The sequence below is a fragment of the Mesocricetus auratus genome, unplaced genomic scaffold, assembly GCF_017639785.1.
Source record: "Mesocricetus auratus isolate SY011 unplaced genomic scaffold, BCM_Maur_2.0 Super-Scaffold_6730, whole genome shotgun sequence".
Lineage (NCBI taxonomy): Eukaryota > Metazoa > Chordata > Mammalia > Rodentia > Cricetidae > Mesocricetus > Mesocricetus auratus.
This window is the reverse complement of record NW_024429184.1, coordinates 5142131-5167460: the sequence shown is the minus strand read 5'-3', so window position 1 is coordinate 5167460 and position 25330 is coordinate 5142131. Positions and strand designations below refer to the sequence as shown.

Here is a 25330-nt window from a genome sequence, read left to right as displayed (position 1 = left end):
AAACTTGCACCTCTCGATTGTGCTGATTGGGAAAGTGAGAAAAAGATGGTTAATCTCGTAACTGTGGGTGTTATTAAATGAGGTAAATATGAGAGCAAGGCTTCTCACTTTAGATCATTGTCTTATAGCAGACGCTTTGACGCTTTCTAAGTTAGCCTCTTACAGCTGTTGCTCTTCTGAGTCAAGGAAGAGCTAAATACGCAGACTTTAACAATCATCTTTCTTTCCCATGTCGTTGGCTTCTTGGAGGATTATGCTCTGCTCCAGAAGCATCCTTCCTGATGGATGGATGGATGGATGGATGGATGGATGGATGGATGGGTGGGCGGATGGATGGATGGATGGATGGATGGGTGGGCGGGTCATCCCCAGGTCCAGTGGGCTTGGAGGCTATCCTTCCCTCCTTCTCCTGCTCTTGCTTCTTTGCCTGTGTGTACTTCTACAGTCTCATAAATATATCAAGTTACTTGGATTGTTTGAGCCACGCCAGCAATTTCTGTTTTCTTCTCCTGTCAGCAACTTCAGGAGAGCCGTGTACACAAAGACAAAATGGCTTTCAAAGTGGGCTACATTCTCATTTCAGTATTGATGCAGACATCAAATTGAAGGCCACTCAGCTCTACCTGCTGGTGGTTGTACGAGCTGCCTGGAGATTAACCTCTTCTAAGGCTCTGAGCTATTTTTGAGGTCAAGACTGCAACAACATTAAAGCTAGAACCCATTAGAAAATCACTTTCATCATCTCTTCTTTTTCCAAATCAGTGACTTTTTTTTCTTCTTCTTTCTGATCTCATAACCCTTTAATCTCCTTTGTAGCAGAACAAGGAGACGGTTAGTGTTTGCATCCAATGAGGTTAGCATCCTTGAGAGATAACAGCTTCAGAAGACACCAAGATTATTAGAGGAGTGTGTAGAGAGACGAACTTCATTTCCAGGTTGGACTGTCTCAATGCTGAAGGTGTTCTGCTTTCTTGGTGCAAGCATGGGCCATTTTCTTGTGGATGCTTTGCACAAAACAGGCTTGAAGTCTCCAAAAGAGACACAGCAGAAAGCCCTTTGTTGCATTATTTCTAAAGGCTTGAAGTTTGGAAGGGAAGGGATTTTGTTTTCCTCTGAGCTACACAATGGAGCTTTCACAGAACCTCTTTTAAAAGGAATAGCTCCAGCCTTTGTGTTGAAGGGTGTGTCTTTTGGCCGGGTCTGCTGCTGCAGACAGACTGGCTGGTGATTAACAAAGGACTTTGGAATCTGGCTAGCAGCCTCGGGTGGCATGTCTTCTGTGTGTGGAAGGAAGACTCTCAAGAAACCAAGGCATTCTGGAGGTCCCCTCTCCAGGACACCCCTAAATCTGGCCCAGGGACGTCCTGATCTAACTAGTATTCTGCTGGGACTGACGGACCAGCCTATCAATCATGGCATAAAAAGAACCTTTGGAGATCTTGGTGAATGCCATTGGAGGAGAAAGGTGCTGCTTTTCGGGGAGAAATGAAAACAGTTAATTCTTTGTGGGGAAGAGCAGACCTTAGGAGGAGCCCGGCCTGCCCTTGGGCGTCTCACTTGTGATTACCAGCCTAGCAGAATCCCAGAGAAGCCATGTTGTGCACGGAGGAGAGGCTCTGAGCTAAAATGGCTGCCCTCAGCTCAGTGGACTAGGGCAGCTTAGAGTCTTAGAGCTTCGGTGACGGGTGACGCAGGAGCTCCTATCTCCTGAAAGGGTGATAAACACATTCAGCAGAGCTGTGGCTTGCTTGGCTGAGATGAAAGGACTAAGCTTGGGGGGATGGGGAGTGCACATTGGATGATCTGCTTTTTTTTTTTGCTGTGAAGTGTTCTAAATGCAGGAGTCGTCGTCTGCACCATGGAAAAATTTGTTTTCAGGTCTAATGGACTGTGCGAAACGGAGAAGCGGGGTGGGGCCTCAGTGACTGCTGTAATTTGATCCAGAGCTGATAGCAACCTCTTCCACACAATTTAGGCTGGTGCTCAGACATGAAGGCTTGGGTATCTGGAATATTGAGACTTAAGTTGGCTGAAGGACTCTGGTGCCCAGTTAAATGTTTGTTGAAACAGGATAAGTTGCCGGGTACAAGAAGAGGAGGTTAAGCATCCCTGTCTCACTGTGCAGAGCTCTGTCCTGAGCTGGACTTCGCCAGGACTTAGTTTAGCAGGCTTCTGGCCGAAGCACGCTTCCCTACAAAATCCTCACCCCACGGCTCCTTGCCCTTAACTGACACACTATGACTAGACTTTGCTCCTCCAGCAGAAATCACGTGGCTTTTATACCAGGCATAGATGGTTGCATCATAAAAAGATTTGGCTGCAACTTGAATTCTTAAAGACACTTGGTTCTAGATTACGATGACCTAGTAGGGCTTCATGAAGTACTTACTCACTCAGATATTAACTGGGTATCTCCCCACAGGATAAATACTAACACTGGAAGAGCTACGCCTTCCCAATACACTTTTGACGGATGTCTTCCTGGAAGGATTCTCCATTGAGTTAGCATGAAGCTTTCCACGGGTCTCAGTTGCACAGTGAATTACAGAATAAGGCAAACGGACTGTGCTTGGCCATATCACACACCAGGCCCGCGGGGTTGATTTTGTTGTTGCTTTATATCCAACTATACACTTCATGTTAGGGAAAGGAAATCTCTGCCTTGGAAACCCCTCTTCACAACTACTGGTTTCTGTTGTCTTAATGCAAACCCAAGTGCCAAAGTACAATCTTAAGCCAGAAACGCTTGGGAATCTCATGAGAAATATTTTATGACCTAATTAGACTGGAGAAGCTGTTAGGTTTTAATTGGTAGGTAGTAAAAGAGCAAATAACCTCTTACCTCATGGTGTGTGTGTGTGTGTGTGTGTGTGTGTGTGTGTAGTGGGGAGAGCTTCACTATTTGGGGAAAGGCAGAAAGATGTGAACCCCAATATCAATAAAGCTATTAAAATGATAAAAGCGATACTAAAAGCCTACAGCCATTTCTAAGAATCAATCCTATTACCATTTGGTGTTAAAACACTAATGCAATACTACAGAAATGGGTAAAAGAAATGGAAATTCCCTTGCTGTTCCCTGAGTATGTCCTCTTTCCTTCTAAGAAGGCTATAGTCCAAAAAGAAAGAGTCCAAGGAGAAATCAGAATCCATATTAAGTTACCTAGACTTCTGAGCATGGTGGAGAAACTCAAAAAAACTGCACCAACTTCTGAAGTATTAATGTTTCCTTGACACGTGGCATCTGAAGATCTATCAAACCAGAAAACATTTATCTGGGTTTTCTTCCCTTTGAAGTTAGGAAGTCAAGGACTTTGTCTCTATTACATCTGATTGCCTTTCTTTGGCCAGTGGTGGAGCTGGCAGAGAGGAGCAGGGAGATGCCCTGAGGTTGGGGTTCATTCCATTAGCGGATCTGTGGCCACTCAGGGTTTGTGGTGAGCGCGGTGCTCGGTTCCTCATGATGCTCGGTTCTGACTTCTGCCTCAGGTTCCTGATGTGAGAGGGGAAGCCCCTGACCATGGAGGTGCTTCAGTGCGATGGCTGTGACTTCCGGGCCCCGTCTTATGAAGATCTCAAGGCGCACATCCAGGATGTCCATACGGCATTCTTGCAACCCACTGATGTTGCAGAGGACCAAGATGAGGAGCCGCCATCCGGGTCCATGAATGCTAGCAATCAGACAGAGGTGGAGTTTTCCTCTATAAAGGATGAGTTTGTGATCGCAGAAGATTTATCAGGTAATTCTACACTGAACTCACATGGCTGACAAAGCTTAATTGCTCTTTCATTATTATTTTTTTTAAACCAGAAACCATAGCTCTTTGTGTGTGGTTTCTGTACTTTCCAACTCCCTGCAAGCCGTTTTTACTATTTGGGTATCATTTTTCCTCTTAGTTATCTTAGGCAATGGTCCTTTTAGTGTCCCTGTGTGCCCTGCTTTTAATTTTGAAAACGAAGTGTCTTGAAATGTTCTAGACTAAATCTTCCAGGGATGAAGGTTGTCTTGGTTCTGTATCTAAGCTGTCTACGCCATCCTCACTGTCAGCGCTCTGTGATTCGTCTCCTGAGTCTCGCTTCGAGTCGCCATGCCTGTTGAACGTGGTGTTCACCACTGATGATAGGTGCTAGTTTGTGCGGATGAACTTTTTATCGTCTCTTGCTTTGCTTTTCTCATTTTATTCTTCTTGAATGTTCTCTTTAGGTCAGAGTGCAGCTGCATTGGGGAGTGGAAGTTACTATGGCCACAGTCCAGGATATTACGGTCAGCATATTGCCCCTAACCCCAAACCAACCAACAAATTTTTTCAGTGCAAGTTCTGCGTGCGCTACTTCAGGTCAAAAAATCTCCTCATAGAACACACTAGGAAGGTCCATGGAGCTCAAGCTGAAGGGAGTTCACCGGGACCTCCTGTCCCAGGGTCCTTAAATTATAATATCATGATGCACGAAGGATTTGGAAAGGTATTCTCTTGCCAGTTTTGCACATACAAATCACCTCGGAGGGCAAGGATAATTAAGCATCAGAAGATGTACCACAAGAACAGTCTGAAGGAGGCCACAGCGCCACCACCCGCTCCTGCTCCACTGTCAGACCCTGGGGTCCCGCCCGTGTCCTTGCAGGACCCCTGCAAGGAGCTACCAGCAGAGGTTGTGGAGCGCAGCATCTTAGAATCCATGGTCAAGCCTTTGACCAAGTCTCGAGGCAACTTCTGCTGTGAGTGGTGCAGCTACCAGACCCCCCGCCGAGAACGCTGGTGCGATCACATGATGAAGAAACACCGTAGCATGGTCAAGATCCTCTCCAGTATCAGGCAGCAGCAAGAAGGGACTAACGCACCAGAAGTGCAGAACAGTAATGAACCCAGCCCCACATCCAACTCCCCCTACCTGTCCATGAATGCTGCAAGCCGGGAGATGCCCAATACTAACGTCTCCAGTTTCAGGGGCTCCATGGGCAACTCCATCATGAGACCTAACTCTTCTTCAGCTTCCAAGTTTTCTCCTATGTCTTACCCTCAGATGAAGCCGAAGTCACCTCATAATTCTGGCCTTGTGAACTTGACAGATAGGTCCCGCTATGGCATGTCTGACATGACTAATTCGTCTGCTGACCTGGACACTAATAGCATGCTGAATGACTCTAGTTCTGATGAGGAGTTAAATGAGATAGACAGTGAGAATGGTTTGAGTGTCATAGATCACCAGGCATCGGGCCTGTCTGCGGAGCAGCTGATGGGCTCCGATGGCAACAAATTGCTAGAGACCAAGGGGATCCCATTTAGAAGGTTCATGAATAGGTTCCAGTGCCCCTTTTGCCCTTTCCTCACCATGCACCGGCGCAGCATTTCCCGCCACATAGAGAACATCCACTTATCGGGAAAGACGGCCGTCTACAAATGTGATGAGTGTCCATTTACTTGTAAGAGCTCGTTAAAACTTGGGGCTCATAAACAGTGTCACACGGGTTCGTCAGATTGGGATGCTGTGAATTCTCAAAGTGAAAGCCTCTCTTCCTCTTTGAATGAAGGTATGGTATCTTACGAGAGCTCCAGCATCAACGGAAGAAAGTCGGCAGTCATGCTGGATCCCCTGCAGCAGCAGCAGCAGCCGCCACAGCCACCTCCGCCTCCGCCACCGCCACCGCCACCCTCACAGCCACTGCAGCCGCCGCCCCCCACGCAGTTGCAGCCACCACACCAGGTGCCACCCCAGCCGCAGCCGCCGCCCACGCAGCCGCCGCCGCCCACGCAGGTCCCACCCTTGCATCCTTACAAGTGCACTATGTGTAGCTACTCCACCATGACTCTCAAAGGGCTAAGAGTCCATCAGCAGCACAAGCACTCATTCTGCGACAACTTGCCAAAATTCGAGGGGCAGCCCTCAAGCCTGCCCCTGGAGAACGAGACGGATAGCCACCCCTCTTCCAGCAACACTGTGAAGAAAAGCCAGACCTCAATTCTTGGGTTGTCCTCCAAGAATAACTTTGTAGCTAAGGCCTCCAGGAAGCTCGCTAATGACTTTCCCCTCGACTTATCGCCTGTGAAGAAGCGGACGAGGATCGACGAGATAGCGAGCAACTTGCAGAGCAAAATCAACCAAACCAAGCTGCAGGAAGATGCGGTCATCAGCGTTGAGGACGATGAGGAGGAAGACGATGACAACGAAGTAGAGATAGAGGTTGAGCTGGACAGAGAAGAAGAGGCGGCGGAAGCCATCATGGAGGTCCCCACTTCCTTTTCAGCCCAACAGATTTGGGCCAGAGACACCAGTGAGTCCCAGAAGGAGCCCAGCTACAGGAGTATCACCCATGACTACAATGCCACCAATGGGGCGGAGATTGAACTCACGCTTTCCGAAGATGAAGAGGATTATTACGGCCCTTCAGCAAGCATGAAAGATCACCAAGTGTCCAACGCGACCCTGCTGAACACCCAGGCCCCCATCTATGGGGCAGAGCACAGTAATGAAAACACAGATTTCGGTGACTCTGGAAGGCTTTACTACTGTAAACACTGTGACTTTAATAACAAATCCGCCCGGAGTGTTAGCACGCACTACCAGCGGATGCACCCATACATTAAGTTCAGCTTCAGGTATATCTTGGACCCCAATGACCACAGCGCAGTGTACAGGTGCCTGGAGTGCTACATCGACTACACCAACTTTGAAGACCTCCAACAGCATTATGGGGAACATCACCCAGAGGCCATGAATGTACTCAACTTTGACCACTCAGACCTGATCTACCGATGCCGCTTTTGTTCCTACACAAGCCCAAATGTCAGAAGCCTGATGCCGCATTACCAAAGAATGCATCCCACGGTGAAAATCAACAACGCCATGATATTCTCAAGCTATGTGGTGGATCCGCAGGAAGGGCTGAGTGCCGAGTCCCAGACCCTGCGGGAGATCCTGAACTCGGCTCCCAAGAGCATGGCGACATCCACACCCGTGGCTCGTGGCGGCGGCACGCCAGCTGCCTTCCACAAAAACACTCCTCCCAAGACCTTCACTCCGGAGTGTGAGAACCAGAAGGACCCCTCCGTCAACACCGTTGTTGTGTACGACTGTGATGTTTGCTCTTTTGCAAGCCCCAACATGCACTCTGTGCTGGTTCACTACCAGAAGAAGCACCCCGAAGAAAAGGCCTCGTACTTTAGGATCCAGAAAACCATGCGCATGGTGTCTGTGGACAGAGGCTCTGCCCTTTCCCAATTGTCATTTGAGGTGGGTGCTCCATTGTCTCCCAAAATGTCCACCATGGGTTCCCCGCCCCCCCCCCGCAGCCCCCCCCACCAGACCTCAGTGTAGAGCTTTACTACTGCAAACACTGCTCCTACAGCAATCGGTCGGTCGTGGGGGTGCTTGTTCACTACCAGAAAAGGCACCCAGAAATAAAGGTCACTGCCAAATACATCAGACAGGCCCCTCCCACAGCTGCCGTGATGACAGGGACGGAAGGGCTCCAAGACTCCCCCCCGGCCTGCCCCCATGCAGCTGAACCGGAGCAGTTCCGAGGGGGACTGCCCTCCCGTGGAGACCGAGATGTTCTTTTGCCAGCACTGTGATTACGGGAACCGGACGGTCAAAGGTGTCCTCATTCACTATCAGAAGAAGCACCGGGACTTCAAGGCCAATGCAGATGTCATCAGGCAGCACACAGCCACCATCAGGAGCCTCTGTGATCGAAACCAGAAGCCTGCCGGCTGTGTGCTTCTCCCTGCTTCTGGTATGGAGCGGGACAAAACGAAACTCCGAGCGCTTAAATGCAGGCAGTGCTCATATACCTCCCCCTATTTCTACGCGCTGCGGAAGCATATCAAGAAAGACCACCCCGCCCTGAAGGCCACAGTCACGTCCATCATGCGATGGGCGTTCCTGGATGGCTTGATAGAAGCCGGCTACCACTGTGAGTGGTGCATCTACTCCCACGCGGAGCCCAGCGGTTTGCTCCTGCACTACCAAAGGCGGCACCCCGAGCATTACGTGGATTACACCTACATGGCTACCAAACTCTGGGCTGGGCCAGACCCATGCTCTCCCACTCTGAGCATGCCAGCCGAAGCCAAAACCTACAGATGCAGGGACTGTGTTTTTGAAGCCGTCTCCATCTGGGACATCACCAACCACTACCAAGCCTTCCATCCCTGGGCCATGAATGGTGACGAGTCTGTGCTGCTGGATATCATCAAGGAGAAGGACGGCGTGGACAAGGCCCTCCTCGCACCTGAAGAGTTGATAGGCCCCGTGAATTGCGAAAACAGCCTGCCCACCCCCCTCCCCGAGCAGGAAGCCGAGTGCCCGGAGGACGCCAGACTTTCCCCAGAGAAGAGCATTCACCTGGCTTCGGCTAACCCTGCCATATCTTCCACCCCGTACCAGTGCACCGTGTGCCAGTCTGAGTACAACAACTTGCATGGCCTCCTCACCCACTACGGGAAGAAGCATCCGGGCATGAAAGTGAAGGCTGCCGATTTTGCGCAGGATATTGACATCAACCCGGGCGCCGTCTACAAGTGCAGGCATTGTCCGTACATCAACACACGCATCCACGGGGTCCTGACCCACTACCAGAAGCGACACCCGGCCATCAAGGTGACCGCCGAGGACTTTGTGCACGACGTCGAACAGTCTGCTGACATATCCCAGAACGACGTGGAAGAGACGAGCCGGATTTTCAAACAAGGGTATGGCGCCTACCGGTGTAAGCTGTGTCCGTACACGCATGGCACTCTGGAGAAACTCAAAATCCACTATGAGAAGTACCACAACCAGCCTGAGTTTGATGTCTTTTCCCCATCCCCCCCGAAGCTGCCAGTCACCCTGGAGCCTGAGATAACCACTGAAGTGAGTCCCTCCCAGATCTCAGTGACCGAGGACGAGGTGGGAGAGGACCACATGTCTACTTCTCATTTCTCTACCTCGCATCTGGTCTCCCACACTGTGTTCCGGTGCCAGCTCTGCAAGTACTTCTGCTCCACGAGGAAGGGCATTGCCAGGCACTACCGAATCAAGCACAACAACGTCCGCGCCCAGCCCGAGGGCAAGAACAATCTCTTCAAGTGCGCCCTGTGTGCCTACACCAACCCCATCCGCAAGGGACTGGCAGCCCACTACCAGAAGCGCCACGACATCGACGCGTATTACACCCACTGCCTTGCGGCCTCCAGGACCATCAGCGACAAGCCCAACAAGGTGATCATCCCTTCCCCACCCAAAGACGACTCCCCCCAGCTGAGCGAGGAACTGCGGCGGGCCGTGGAGAAGAAAAAGTGTTCCTTATGCTCCTTCCAGTCCTTCAGCAAGAAAGGCATCGTGTCCCATTACATGAAGCGCCACCCGGGGGTGTTCCCAAAGAAGCAGCACGCCAGCAAGCTGGGGGGCTACTTCACCGCCGTCTACGCAGACGAGCATGAGAAACCCCCGCTGACGGAAGAAGAGGAGAGGAGCAGCTTCGAGAGGGCCGAGGCCGAGGGCGAGGCTCAGGACGTGGAGTGGCTCCCGTTCCGCTGCATCAAATGCTTCAAGCTGTCCTTCAGCACGGCGGAGCTGCTGTGCATGCATTACACGGACCACCACAGCCGGGACCTGAAGAGGGACTTCGTCATCCTCGGCAGCGGCCCCCGCTTCCAGAGCTCCACCTTCCAGTGCAAGCACTGTGATAGCAAATTGCAAAGCACGGCCGAGCTGACCTCACACTTGAGCATTCACAATGAGGAATTCCAGAAGCGTGCCAAACGTCAGGAGAGGAGGAAACAGCTTTTGAGCAAGCAGAAATATGCAGATGGTGCTTTTGCAGATTTCAAACAAGAGAGGGTAAGGATATGTTTTGATTTCCCTTCCCCCAGGAGGCCTCTCATCACTGGTACCCACATGCGCGTCTTCGCTGCCAGCCAAACTGCTGCAGGCTTCCTGGTGACTTAGCTTGCCAGAGAGCTCAATAAGTCAATTAAACATTTCGGGCTTGATTATCTCCCATCCTGTGCTCACCCCACTCCTGCTGTCCCCCCCCTTCTCCCTCTGACTCCTCCCACGGTTCCCCAGGGGAGGCTTGGTGGTGGTTTCTGTGTACGTCTTACTGCCAAGTAGTGTATACTGAACCCTAGTTAGACGACAATGCTCGATTTTCCTAAGGCATTTGTGGGCTGTCTCTTGGCATCCTAAGCCCTTCTCAGCCGTGGCTTGGGCTCCAGTGTTTGCTTCAGGAACCTGACATCTCAAGAAATAGATTTTCTTTCTTTCTTTTTAAATCAAGAAGTTCGTTAAAGGAATAGCTGCGCAACATTTCACCTGCGTAGTCAAAACTGGTCTGAAAGCCAGATGACTTGGCAGCAGTGACTATGAGCTTCTACACAGAACTCTCTCCTCACCAGCTGGAACCTAACTGGGGTCCCAGAGACTGCGACTAGAAGGCAATGTGTCCTGCCTGATGACGCTGAGATGCTTGCCTCTTCTTTGGTTTTTTAATCTGGCTAATCCTCCTTAGAATGCACTGTCCCGTACACTGTAAGATGCTTGCCTTTGAGGGAGGGTGTGGTGTACTGATGGCTACCGCTGTGTTTTACCAGCCTTTTGGTCACTTAGAAGAGGTGCCAAAGATCAAGGAGAGGAAAGTGGTTGGCTATAAGTGTAAATTCTGCGTGGAAGTGCACCCAACGCTTCGGGCCATCTGCAACCACCTCCGGAAGCACGTCCAGTATGGCAACGTCCCGTCTGTGTCCGCTGCCGTGAAGGTGAGAAGGGGAAGATCCAGGTACCTGGTGCGTGCGTGCATGCATGCGTGCGTGGGTGCGTGCGTGAGTGCGTGAGTGTGTGTGTGTGTGTGTGTGTGTGTGTGTGTGTGTGTGGCTCGGGATGTGGGTGTTCCTGTGTTGTGCTTGGCTTGCTTTGGCTTGTTTCGATTTCTTCGCAGGTTGGACCCTTCTGCATCATTCTGTTCAGGGACAGGTTTGGTTTTGATCTGATTTCGGATTCTGGGGGACAGTTTGGTGGACAATGATGGTCCTGCATTCTCATGTCGGAGGCTTGGGGGGTCGTGCTATTTCGTGCTGATTGTCACTCAATCCTTACTCTGAATTGTCAGAGCTCATGGGAGGAGTTGAGTGGGCTTCCCGCTTCCTCACTCACACGTGAAGTCCAGGAGAATCGGCGTTTTTCTTCTTTTTAGGCTCCTTGAGGTGTACAGGGGGCATTGACCGAAGTCGACATAAAAGCCTTTAAGGCCTGCCTGGTTTGTCTGCGGCCCCCTCCTTTCCGTGAGAAGCAAGTCAGCGTCTCCCCTACCCCCACCTCACCTTCACCAGATCTGTTCTGAATATTATAATCCAAATAGCAGCTCCTGTTCCAATAGCTAATTCTCCACCCCACCTACCTTCTAGGATACAGTTAGGTACTTCTCACATCTGAACACAGAAATTAATTCAGATTTCTGCCCTTTCCGTCTGGATATTGGAATGTATTTTTATTATTTGCTCTTTCTTGACCTTTGTGTCCTGTTTACTCTGGAGGTAAAGCTCATCTTGTCTTGAACACTGAACCCGAGTCTCTGATGAGAACACTAGCAACTCAGGGACAAAGGGGACAGCTTGCACTCCACTGTAGTGTGTCCCAGGCTTGCTTCCTAGACTCCCACAAGGGAAGACTCAGCAACCCGAGGAGCTGCTTCAAAAGCTGATGCTCTAAGGATCAGACTGCTCCTTAACTTCTGGAATTAACCACGCGCATAGCCCTTAATTTGGAGGTGGCATTTTCAGCTGCAAGATAGAGAGGCAGGGAGCAAAGATCTCTGCCCAGATTCTTTTCCAAACGGCCGAGGATTCCCAGACGGTCAGTGTCAAGGTTACTGTTCTATTGCTGGGGAGAGATGCCACAATCGAGGCAACTCTTACGAAAGAAGACATTTAATTGGGGGGCTTTCTTACAGTTCCACAGCGTCGGTCCGTGACCATCGTGGCGGGCTTGGGGAGTGCAGCAGAGCACCTGCAGGTGTGGTGCTGGAGACGGAGCCGAGAGCTTTATATAACAGAGACAGACAGACAGACAGACAGACAGACAGACAGACAGACAGACTGAGCCTGAAGCCCATCCCCAGAGACATACCTCTTCTAACAAGGCCACACCTACAATAAGGACACACTTCCTGACCCTTCCTTCTCAAAACCGTCCACCAATTAGGACCAAGCATAGAAATCTGAACCTACAGGGGCACTTACCTTCAAACCACCACCACCAGACCATGCTTATCCCCTCCACTCTCCTCCCCTCCACTCCCCTCCCCTCCTCCTCTGGCCCTCCAGCTCCCCTCCTCTCTTCTCTCAGAGCTATAATCCTAATCCAACTTTATTTGGGGATAGATGAGATCACAATTTAAAAATTTTGTTTTTTCTAAGATTGGTAAAGAACCAACTACCCTCAGACTGGGAAAACCCCGTGCCACATGTCACAGGCTCTCTGTTTCCAACGTATGTGTCCCCCAAACCAGCACTGCTGGCTAAGAATTGCCACCCAAACTTGCCCTTCCTCTCTGGGAAGCCAGAGAGGCAGGGGAGAGAACACGGACGGGGAGTACTGGTGAGCTAGGGAGCGTGCTGAAAGGAAGAAAGCCAGGGTAATCATAATGAATATTTATTTTGTTGGTGGGGGCCTGTGTGTGTGTGTGGTTCTCTTAGCAGGAGGCTGAAGACCCTTCCCACTTGTTCCCGGACGGAGTGGAAGCAGCCGCCGGAGATGACAGTGGCACCCTGGTGGGCCGGGTGGATGGTGGACACTGCTTGCTTGATGGAATGTTGGAGGATGGAACCCGGCCGGGGGGATACCATTGCAGTCAATGTGACCGAGTCCTGATGTCCATGCAGGGGCTGCGTTCTCATGAGAGGAGCCACCTGGCCCTGGCCATGTTCAGCCGCGAGGACAAGTACAGCTGCCAGTACTGTTCCTTTGTTTCTGCGTTCAGGCACAAGTAAGTGACGCTGGGCAGCCTGCCATTCTTAGTGGGAGAAGACAGCTTAGGGAAGGCACTTAAGCTGCAGCGGGAGACAGACGACAGACAGACAGACAGACGACAGACAGACGACAGACAGACAGACAGACAGACAGACACACGACACTCGGATGAGTATGAGAACTCAGTGCCTGATTCCTGCCTGTGCTAAGGCATCCCCCAACATAGGGAGACTTTGACCTCCACTCTTACTTATATTTATAAAATGGGCCTAAGAGCAGTATTGACGAGATGCCATTAGATGTAGTCAATGTGGGCATTTACAAATTGAGAGACTGTGGATTTGTGATGGTTTACCCAAGGGAAGATGTTTCTGCGGCTAGAGCCACCAAATATTTAGCCAAAAGTTAAGTATCATTTAAAGAAACCAAGTTCCGCTTGAAAGCTGAGGCGTTAAGGTGTGCAAATGAGCCCCATAACCCTGTGTGACTCAAGAGTCATTGGAAGGTAACAGGTTTATGGATGCTAAGGAGTTGCCTGGGGGAAAGGCACCTCTTGCCAAGCCTGGCAACCAGAGTTCAGTTCCTGGGACTCCCCTGGGGAAGTCAGGAGAATGGACTTGTCCAAGTGGTGTCTGATTTCCTTATGCATGCTGGCAAGAACAGGGCAAAACACTCTGTCTCTGTCTGTCGTCTCTGTCTCTCTCTTGCAAATTGCTAAAAGTCTGGGAAGTCTAAGAAGCAGGAATGCCCCATGTCCCGTTGCTCACCACAGCTTTGAAAGTGGGAACCTGGGGTGGCGAGAATGGGGGCGTGGTTCTGAGATGAGGAAACTTTTGAGAAGAGTAAACTTTCTATCACATAAATATTCTTCCTCTTAGAGGGCTGGCGGAATACTGAAGGCAGCTAGCTTACTGTCTCTTTCTGCTGTAGTTGAAAATGAGTGAGATTTGTTTGTGTCACTAGGTAAAAGACTTGATGGAATTTCTGAAAGCAGGAGGAGGCCATGTCTCTCTGGAGAGTAGAATAGATGGCCTACCTTTTATCGTGATCCAGAGCCTAACGTCTAATCCGTACTGCTGCATTAAAACTGGTGTTCTCTTCAGTTCCTTAAATATTAAAGCAACTGCGTAAATACACATAGGCCCTCAGTAAGTTATTTTGAATAAAAGAATAATTTATGCCTGGTACTACGTCTTGGGAAAATATGGAAATGAACAGAAAAAGAAAACAACAACAAAATATGACTGGGTACACTTTTTAAAAAGATTTCAGCAAAGTGCTGTGAAATTTATTTCGGTATTTTTTAAATTTTATTTTATTTCATGTGCATTGGTGTTTTTGCCTGCACGTATGTCCGTGTGAGGGTGTCGGATTCCCTGGAGCTGGAGTTACAGACAGTTGTGAGCTGTCTTGTGGGTACTGGGAATTGAACCTGGGTTCTCTGGAAGAGTAGCCAGTGCTCTTAATCACTGAGCCATCTTCCCAGCCCCAAGTGCTGTGAAATTTAACAAAGGACAATGCACTCTCTGCTTGGGGAGAGTTAGGAGGGTTTTACAGGTTATGGATATTGAGTCAAGTCTTACCACGGGAAGGTGGAGCCTGCATAGTTTGAGAAGTCAGAGTAAGAAGAATGGAAGACCCAAGGTGTAGAGGATGTCATTCTCACTGAGGCCTAGCTTGGTGGTTTAGTTTAAACATGCCTTAACTTACGTGAAAACATATAGTGGAAGTTACCTCCTGGCTACCTAAATAGACATCCTATTAGGATGTCTTTAAATGCCAGGAATTAGTGCATTATAATTGCAGTACTGGCAAAAGGAAGAATCTGGAATGAGTAACATATTCATAATTACTAACAATAATTGCACCTGCTGATATACCGGGCACTGTCTTAAGTATCTTCAATTATTACCTCTTTATATTTACAAAACAGGCCTATGAGCTCTGGCCCCGCTATTATCTCCATATTATAGATGGGAAGAGTAAGGCCTAAAGAGATGAAATAGTTTTCCTGAGGCCACATCGCTCATAGGTAAATAGCAGGGATTCTCTCTCAGGCGGCCTGACTGTAGCTCAGCCAGCCTCGAGTCTGGTTGGCTGAGAGAATGAATGGCAGGGTGACATACAGAAATGAGGAGAATGGGTTCTGTAGGAAAGTGTGCTGGGTTTGAGCAGCACGTGTTGAGTGTAAGCTAGCCGACGGGCATCCAGAGGGAGCTGCCAGAGGCAGTTGGTAGCGCAGCGGTGGAGCTCAGAGAGCATCACACGTTTCAGTGGTGAGCGGCAACACTGCCACATGAGTCGTTGGGAATGGAATGTAGATCTCTGGGGTACTGTGCAAATGAGAGCATCCCACACCTTGTTGGTTAGCTGTGTTAATTTTTCAGACTAATAATTATTAAGACGTGCTAGGGGTTAATCCTAATTAAAGTCATTTCCTCGTAAACTGCTTCTGGAAGACTGATGTGCAGCAACTGTGGTTGTATGTATGGTGGGGCCGGGGATGGGTGCCAGCCTATGCCTTCCTTGCACATGTGACTCTGTGTTGGTCTGTTTCTGGGAACAAGGCAGCTTGTGTGAGCAGGTCATGCACTGCTCCTGACGAAAGAAGAGAGGAAAAACCCTCTCTAGATTTCTCTAACCTATAACCTCCCTCTACCCCCCCCACCCCCACCCCGTCTCTTTCTGTGACTTAGACAGGCACTCTCACTAACCGGGCAGATACACTTTCTGTGTTTGGAGCTGTGCTCTGAGAAGAGAAGACTCACCACCTGCTACGGTTTATTGTGAATACAATCGCTCAATCCCAACCCCCCCCTCTCTCTCTCTTCTTTCGCGCTGTCTCTCTTTCGCTCTCTCTCTCTCTCTCTCTTGCTCTCTCATTCGCTCTCTCTCTCTCTCTTTCGCTCTCTCTCTCTCTCTCTCTCTCTCTCTTCCTCCCTCTCTTTCCCTCCCTTTCTCTCTCCTTTCATGCAGCTATCCTAGAACTTACCATGTAGCCAAGGCTGATCTTGAACTCCTGATGTTTCCGCCTCTACCTTCCAAGAACTAGGGTCACTGTTATGTGCTAGCACACTGGACTTCTAGAAAGATCCTTTAATCGCTTCCTCCAGATTCTCCTCCTCTTAAGGTTCCTCTCATAACTTGGCCTCGTTATTTATTTATTGGTTATGGTGCACATTGTCACTAGAAAGCAACAGGGAAGACTTGGAACAGTTTAGAAGTCTGGCGTTTAGATGGACAATGGGAAAATATTTCTGGTTTTTAATTCCGGTTTCCTTTTCTTCCATCTCAAGCTTGGACCGTCACATGCAGACCCATCACGGACACCACAAACCATTCCGCTGCAAACTCTGCTCTTTCAAGTCCTCCTACAACAGCCGGCTGAAGACACATATCCTCAAAGCCCACGCTGGTGAGTTGGTATTGGTATATATCTTTAACACTCTCTTGAGTCGGCTATCCCCATGGCCTTGAGTGAAATGTAAAGGCTCCTCCAATGAGCATAATTTATTCTTGGGATGGTTGCATGTTCAGTTTTTAAAGAAATGCTAAACTAAATTTCATTCGTAAAACCAAAGTAATCACCAATGCTTGTTTGGTGGACGCTGCCAATAGCTGAGAATATGTGGTCAAAAGAAATGTCCGAATTGCCTTGGCTTAGCTCCTGGAATTATTAAAAAAAAATGACACCCACTAAAGCTAACTAACAGCGGAGACAGAGCATAGGTAACGGAAAACTCAGGAAGCGTGAGGAGTCTCAGGAGATGCCCTTTGCTCTTCCACTGGAGTCACGAGTGTCCAAGGAGCTGTGCTGTCTCGGCCACTGCATGGTGGTCGTCCCGGGCTGTGCTCTGAGCTGTGACAGCCGTCATGGTTTTCATTCCCACAGCATTTCAAAAGGGCGGGCGTTCTGTGATGCTCTCTGTGCCTTTCGGGCCCTTTACTCTGGACCGTTGTACGGAAGCTGCCCAGAGCCTGGTACTTCCCATGTGTCACCCACCCACCCACAACCCGTGTCTTTTCATCTGCTCCACGGCTGCTGAGCTGTTTTAGGGCCATGAAACTGCTTAAGCCCCACAGCTGCCCTTGGCTCCACCAGGGATCGGAGTTGGAAGCAGGGAGGTTAACCATGAGGGCTCGATTCTGATGGTTTTTAGGTCTCCGGGAAACCTCTAAAGTCCGAGGAATAAGTAACTTTCTGAAAACTCTGTTATTTTGTAAATTATCCAGCAGGGACAGCATCTTGGTGAGGTTTTCTCATTGACTTCTGCCTTGTCAAAAACGCATTTTTGATTGGGTGAAGGCTTTGGCCCAGGTGAAGGTCTCTGAGCAGTCCAGATGCGGCAGCCTCAAAGCAGAAAGCCGGAGTGTGTGTTCCCAGAGCCGATTAAGCTGGCTAGCCTCTTCAGCTGGCCTGAAGAAGCATCCAGAAAGAAAGTAAAAGCAGTATAATTCTGCTCTCAGTACACCATGGGAGCTTAGTCACTGACAAGACTCTCAAGCCACCGAGAGTTCCTTGGCTTGGAGAGAGCTACATGTTTGCTATAAGTCTCTTGATTTGTCTATTCTCAGTTGATGCTTTTATTTATTTTCATTGGTGTCTATAGGTAGGATCTTGCTATACAGCTTAGGCTAACTTAACTCCTGTCTGTTCAGGCTAGTCTCACACTTGCAGTAGCCCTCCTGTCTCAGCCACCAGAGTCCTGGGACTCCAGGTGTGTGATTTCCTAAGTCTGTTGTGATGCTCTGGATTTGATGCGTAGGTTGTGAGACAGACTCGTAGCTACCTAGTAAGACTCATGTAACCAAATTCACGCTACCACGAGGGGCTGGAGAGATGGCTTCGTGGTTAAGGACACTTAATAGCATGCTCTTCAAGAGGGCCTGAGCTGGCTTCTCAGTTACCATAGTGCGAGGCTCGCAATCGCTTGTAATTCCGGTTCTTGGATTTCCAACACTCTCTGGCCTCGGTGGGCACTCAGATGCATGTTGTGCGCATAAATTAAGGCACACACATACATACATAAATAGGAATAAATAAATAAATGAGCCTTTAAAAAAATGAATGAGGAGCCAGGTGGTGGTGGCACACGCCTTTAATCCCAGCACTCAGGAGGCAGAAGCAGGTGGATCTCTGTGAGTTTGAGTCCAGCCTGGTCTATAAAGCTACCCATAGATACCCTGTCTCGAAAAACAAACAAAACAAAACAAAACAAAAAACCCCACAAACAAACAAAAAAGAATGAGGACAGCAATGTCTCTGGATTTTAAATTTAATCTTAAAAATAAACCTTTTAAGTAGCCAGCAGGGGACACATCTGTAGTTCTTGGATTTGGGCAACTGAGGCAGGGGATTCCCTGAGTCCAGGAGTTTGAGCCAAGCTTGGCAAAGTAGCAACATACCACTTTTAAGAAGATACATTCAAAAAGTGCATATTTATTGAAGCAAATTTTAAAACAAAAGGAATATATTTAGTCATCCATAATGTTATCATATAAGGAGTACTGTTAATTTTTGATACTTCCTGTCAGCTGTTTTCTCTATATTTATTTTCCACGATTGTGATTTTAATGTCTGTAAAGTATGCTTTATGTTTCAATTCATTCTTAATTTTCTGTTTTATTACAAGTTCTCAAGAATTTATTTTAATGGTGGTTATTCAAAAGGATATGCCTGCATTTGTCTAATTATTTTCTTTTGTTTCAAAATCTAGGTTGTTTCATATCTTTCCCGCATGTATAATTTTTTTATCAGTTTATTTACATTCTCATCGTGTGTGTGTGTGTGTGTGTGTCAGGATATCAGTTCTTTCTACCGTGTGCGGTCCAGGATTGTAACTTGGGTTACGAGCCTTGACCTCACATGCCTTTACCCACTGAGCCCCCTTGCCAGTACAAACAATACTAATCTCCAAATAAAGTTTTCTCTGTATTAAGGGTGTATCCCTCCTTCCCTCCCTCCCTCCTTCCTCCTTTCTACCCTCCCTTTCTCCTGATCCCCCTTCCTTGCTCATCGGGATTTTTTTGTGACAGTATCTTGCTATTGCAGCCAGGCTGTACTCAAACTCAATCTTCTTACTTTAGCTCAAATGCTTGGGTTGTGGGTGTGAACCCCTATGCCAGGCTTGTAAGCTATTTTCTTAATAGAGACTCTCAGGGGTAGGATTATTAGATTGGGGGCCAAATTACTTTGTAGTTACTCTAAATGAGATTGATTACTGGTTTGATTAGACTAGTGTATATCAGTCCAATATCAGGCAAACTCACTGGCAACCCTGATTCTTAAAATGCGATGAACTTGGAAGTTTGTTTACAGCAAAAGCAAGCCACTCTCTTGTTTAATTTGATCATCATGGCTTTTTGTGCTGTATTTCAGCTCCAATGTATTGCTTGTTGAATGCTGAACACAATATCCATGTTCCCCTTCTCACTTAGTTTTAGCACATATAATTCTCCCTCCCAAAGAAATGCTCCGTTTCTATACTATTGATTACATGGGGTTTCATGATGAGCTCGCCCTCAGCCCCGGATGCATGTGGTGAAAAAATGCGTAAGAATGTGCCAGATGAGGAGGTACTGTGTAGTTCAGCAGAATTAAACACTGGGAATTGACACAATCGCGCTCCCAGGGAGGGACAGAACGCTTGGGAAAACCACTGAGATAAAGAATTAAATGTATTATTTTCTGTGGTTGACTGGGACCTGCCGTTGATCACTCTTTAGTGTGGAGACGGAAGAAGAGATTTGACCTTTTCTAAATCAGGTGTCACAATGAAGGAGAACCATCCCAACGCTGCACTACTGTAGGTAGAACAGGACCTACATGGGGTCAGGTGACTTCACCACGGAGCTTGCCAGGGCTTCTTTTGTAGGGCCTCGGAGGGTGTCTAGGCCCAGCAGCAAACCTTAGGACAGGTCTCCAGCGGGAGCCCATTAACCGTGTGGATTTGCTTTCAAGCCCTCTTTCTCCTGACTCCCGCCCTTCCTCCACCTCACCACCGTCTCCCTCTAGGTGAACATGCCTACAAGTGTTCTTGGTGCTCATTTTCCACCATGACAATCAGCCAGTTGAAGGAACACTCCCTCAAGGTCCACGGAAAAGCCCTGACCCTTCCCCGGCCTCGGATTGTCAGCCTCCTCTCCTCACACGCCCACCACCCTCAAAAGGCTACCTCAGCCGAAGAGGTGGAAGACTCCAACGGTAAGGACGGGCTCTCGAGATGGAGCCAAGCACGTAGTGTGGGGGTGAGGACGGGTTCTCAAGATGGAGCCAAGCGTGTAGGGTGGGGGTGAGGACGGGTTCTTAAGATGGAGCCAAGCGTGTAGGGTGGGGTGAGCTGGGGTTAACTTTTTTTCCTAGGGGAAATTCTTACATGAAAATGTGGGAAAGGTATGAAAACTGTAGATGCCGGGAGTAGGAGGAGGCGCAGACTCTGTGTCTTCATGGTAACAGTGTCCATGGATAACCAATGAAGCGTCCTGCTGGGTAGGATGCGCCCGTGTTGGGTTCTTCCATGGCAGACTCTAGTGAGATGGGAACACAGGACAGGTTGTTTCTACGGCTATCTTGTCTTGTAGGGAAAACGTTCCGTGAGGTGTGTGGGGTGTCCGTTGTGTAAGTTAGCCAAAGCTCAGAGTAGAAGGGGAGGGTGAATAAATGGGCACTCATATCAGAGTGGATGGCGTGATGTATTAGGGGTGACAGTGTTTTCTTATAGCTGAAGTATGCCACGGGTATTGGTTGCGGAGTGGGTTTAGAACCGCCTCGCATTGTTTCAAAGCTTCGAAAGTCGGGCAGGAAGACGTGGAGAGATTGTGGTGGCTGGCACTGTCACCAAAGCACGTCGAGGAAGACAGTCTTGGCTTGGAGCCGTTCAGTCAGTGTGGCATCAGGAGCGAAGGGACAGCTTCCTGTTTTGGTCAGGCCTGGAAACAGACCTGGGCTGGCTGACCGATCAGCTTGCCCGCAATGTCTGCAGGCGGGGGGCGCCTCAGTGGAGAAGTGGAGACTGGAGGAGACCCCGAGGCTTCTCCCTTCTCCTCTGAGACATGGTAACTGTCTGCAGCATGGATGAGCCAGGAACGGGTGTGATCTACCGTTCTCCCCGCGTCCACCATCCCATCCTCGGGAGGAGCTCGGTAGATGGAAAGTGGAGCAGAGACCTGGATTCCAACCATCTCCCTCTGGCAGTCCTGTCTCCCTAGGCAGTCTTAGCTTCTATTCCTGTATATGAGATTGAATAATGACACACGCGCGCCTCAGCCACTTGTCCTGGGAGTTGAATGAGGCAAGGCGCACAGGAAAAATGCTTGCTGTAATGTCTCATACACTGGAAGTATCGGTGACTACTTTCTGTGATCTTCATCTTTTGGTCACTGTTGTGTTCTTTGGGACCATTTATGGCAAGTGGGGATTTGGGCTTCTTCACGTGTGGGATGCTTAAATCTAGAGGTTTCTCAAGATGACCCCGAGATTCTGATAGCCCAACTTTGCCAACAGAGACTGATTCTCAGGTCGTCGAGACAGTCCTTAACGGTCTTTACTCATGAAGTCTGTGAAGAGGAGGGAACGGAGAGGCGAGCCCTGAGTCCAAAATTAAAATAAAATTAGAAGCCCGAGTGTCAGATAGCACTGAGAGCCTAAGAACTTCTGGCGGGAGATTTCTAGTGTGCTTATGAGGGACTGAGCACCCCTCACAACTGTGGTTGAAGCTGCAGAAGGAAACCAGCGCTACCGAGTCTCCCACCAGAGCGGTGTGAGAGTGCTTGTGAATGAGTCTGTTCCCTGGGTGTGTGGGTGTTGTGGCATATCATGGCCAGGGTGCAAGATCAAATTTGACCTAAATTACAAGGTTCTTTATTCATGTGAATTTTAATTAATTGTAAATATATATATAATTGTATAATATATATAATCTGGAATGGAAGCTATACTCCCGTAGCCATTTGGGTGAAATGGATCCGCCTAAATACTATCCCCAGTGAAGCCTTTTCCTGGGGCCGTTTGCTCAATGTCAACCCCTCCTTTGTCTCCCTTGCAAGTCGGGTCTCAGTCCCAGGATAAGGGGGTCCCATAGTCTACTCACTCATCCTTGTTCACCTCGGCTAGGAAGAGCTGGCCTCTGCCAACTCTCTGAACCTGTACTGGCTGCATGCCTGTCTAGGCACAGACAAACCCTAAACAAACACGGGGCTGTTCTGGCCCTCCGGCACCAGAAAACGGAATGCTTAGGCGACGCCAGCACACACATCTGAGCTTACTACAGCCCCGAGCCTGAAGCCTAACTTTTTATTTTGGGGGTGGGCATGTCAGAGTCTTGGATTGTGGACAGGGGTGGCTGTCTCAACGACATGGCCACCTGACATGAGTGACTGCAGCACATAGCCGCAGGAAGATAATTTCCTATACGCAGTGTTGCTTTTTGTTTTCTGCCTGGAGAAAGGGTACACTTGCCATGAAAGCTCTAGGTGGTGACCGTCTGCTGAGACCCACACAAACTCCTTGGTCCTGGCCCTGCAAGATATTTAGCATGTGTAAATAATGCATATCCAAGGACCCGCCACGATTAGTTTAATTTGATGACAAAAAAACTTGATTAGGAGGGGGGGACTGGGGGGGGACAGAAAGGAGTCACCAAATAGGCTGTTCTCATGAACAGGAACAATTACGCAGAAAGAGTGATTAATAGTTCATGCATTCGATAAGTGTGTTCTTAAAGCCCTGCTTTAGATCCCGACTTGTTTAGCACGGCCAGGAATGACTTAGGAGGCCCACGCTGGGAGGACTGTTTGCCAGGGAGCTCATGGTGGATTCCTAGAAACAGCTCAGTCTGGAGGACGGAAAAACAGCTGTGGGGCTAGACAGTACCCTGTAAATCATGCTCCGAATGGTGTTTGAAACACACATGTGCAATCCAGTTGCACATTTTAATAGGGAGAAGCTGTGGTCTATTGGCTCTCATTTCGGGTTTCCCACACTGCAGATGCCAGGACACTGTGAACACACGAACCAAAAATGTGTTGCAGGCCTAGGGGAGTGGAGATCCATAAACCCAGGGAAATGGCCAGTGTGTCCTTGGCTATCTAAATCCCTGGTGAGCGATGGGAGTAAAACGAGTTGACATGCTCGCTGCTGTTTTGCAGTGGGCAAACGCTCGCTATCCAGAGAACCAGCCAGTTCTTTCTGGCAGAGGGAAGCAGTCCAGAGGGGAGGTTCTGTCTAGGCTCTTCTCAGTCCTAACCCAGGGTGGGGATGCCTTGAGGGAGTGGGGAGGGGCGCTGATAGAGGGAAAGTGGGAGGGGCAGGGCAGCCGCTCTCAACCCCAGCTGCCTGGCCACACACCTGTTCTGAGCTTCAAGGGGGCTCTTGGGCTCGGAGCTGTCAGTCTCGGCACGTTTCATGAATCCTCTAGATACGTTGTATGATCAGTTATCAGGAAGAAAAGTGCCACGGCCGCGTGGTACCGGTTTTGTGTATCGGGAACGGCAAACGGCGCTCACTCGCTGTTCAAAACAATGCATTAAGGGGAGACAGTAAGGTTGTCAACAAAGGGAAGTGTTTCCACGGGGATGTGTTCCTTCCCTGCCATATAAAACACAGGGCTGGCTTTTCATCAGGCTGTTTCCAAGTCTCTGCGTCCAGCCCAGAGAAGTCCATACAGGCTATAAAATAACAAAGAAGGTAGGCCAATGGAGTTTAGCCATGAGGTTTGTTTAGGCCCGAGAAGCTGCGCAAGACATGAGCAACGGACGTGTAATTGGACATTCAGCCGTGCCCTGCCTTTTTCCTCCTTGAATTCCCCCCTGGCCAAAACCAACCAAGCAAGCAAACAAGTGATCCCTCTGTCCATCCAGTGATCCCTCTGTCCATCCAGTGATCCCTCTGTCCATCCAGTGATCCCTCTGTCCATCCAGTGATCCCTCTGTCCATCCAGTGATCCCTCTGTCCATCCAGTGATCCCTCTGTCCATCCAATGATCCCTCTGTCCATCCAATGATCCCTCTGTCCATCCAGTGATCCCTCTGTCCATCCAGTGATCCCTCTGTCCATCCAGTGATCCCTCTGTCCATCCAGTGATCCCTCTGTCCATCCAGTGATCCCTCTGTCCATCCAGTGATCCCTCTGTCCATCCAGTGATCCCTCTGTCCATCCAGTGATCCCTCTGTCCGTCTATCCAGTTCTGCCGTGTGATGTTGCTTGCTTTAGGAATTAGATGCCATGAGACTATTTAAACAAATGACTAAGTGTAGGAAGGCAGACATAGATAGATAGATGGATAATAGATAGATGAGAGAGAGAGAGAGAGAGAGAGAGAGAGAGAGAGAGAGAGAGAGAGAGAGAGAGAGCTTTCCACCCTGACGCCTAGTTAGCAGCCCCCAAGGAAAACCCAAAAGAACTCTTAGTCATAACACCCTTCCAACAGAGAAGTCTTTGATTCTGTGAATTATTAGTAAAAACCTCATAAAAATGAGCTATGGGAATTCTTCTAGGTTCTGGTAATTCTGAGGTAACAGGAAGATGTAAGGAGCAGTGTGATTTGTTTGTCTTGTCTTTCTTTGTTTTCTAAGACAGGCTGGTCTTGAACCCACTACGTAGCACAGGCTGTCCCCAAACTTAGAGATATTCTAACACCTCAACCTCCAGGGTGTTAGAATCATGGGCATCTGCTGCTGTTCCTGGTTGCTCTGTGACTTTCTCCTTGTTGTTATAACCTTTTTTAGTTGCCTTTTTAAAACTCTGGATTATAGAGTAGTTGACAAACACTTTTCTTTAAACAAACAAACAAACAAACAAACAAACCAGGGGTCTCTTCCTCACCCCTGAAAATCCCAGTGCCTCTACCTCCACTCACAGTTGGCTTCAGTCATTCTTTCCCCATTGCGGAATGCCTTCACTGACCAGCCCAGATGTGGCCTCCCGTCTCTGCAGCTGTTGAATAAGCTTTGCAGAGCATGCGGAAGGATTTTCTCCTTGATCGCACCTCTCCATAAGTTTACGACTTTTCCTCCCATTGAAGCGTGTTTTTTAAACCCTCTGGGCCCTGCCCTGATTTTTAACGCTTCTGTCCCTTACCTTGTGGGCTGTATTTGCGCTTGTAGATAATATATGCCGTGGCTCTGTCCCTGTTCTAAATGGGACAGTCAGGCAGGTATTTGGGAAATGCAGTATTCTTGTAACTGGTTTCTTGGAAGCTTCCTAATTTTCAATTCAGAGTCCCCTGTACTGGGTCCACAGAGCTAAGTGACCCAGTGTTAAGTTTACATCAAAGGGCACCAGTGTGAAGACGACCCCTTGGGGGACTGTTCTCACAGAGGGTTTCTGATGCAACTCTCCTGCCACAGTGAGCAGATCTGCCATCACGTAGCCTTTGAAATATTGTCAT

The 25330-nt window shown here is 49.0% G+C and overlaps 1 protein-coding gene across 1 annotated transcript in view; it reads left to right on the top strand.

The window, feature by feature from the left end:
- Positions 1-25330, top strand: part of Znf462 (zinc finger protein 462) — a 135150-nt gene that overhangs the window by 52695 nt on the left and 57125 nt on the right. Inside the window, 8 exon segments of the mRNA XM_040738234.1 lie at positions 3489-3739; positions 4204-7274; positions 7277-7479; positions 7481-9818; positions 10571-10735; positions 12857-12960; positions 16241-16359; positions 19960-20148. Of these exon segments, the coding sequence (XP_040594168.1) occupies positions 3520-3739; positions 4204-7274; positions 7277-7479; positions 7481-9818; positions 10571-10735; positions 12857-12960; positions 16241-16359; positions 19960-20148 (6409 nt within the window). The 5' untranslated portion in view covers positions 3489-3519.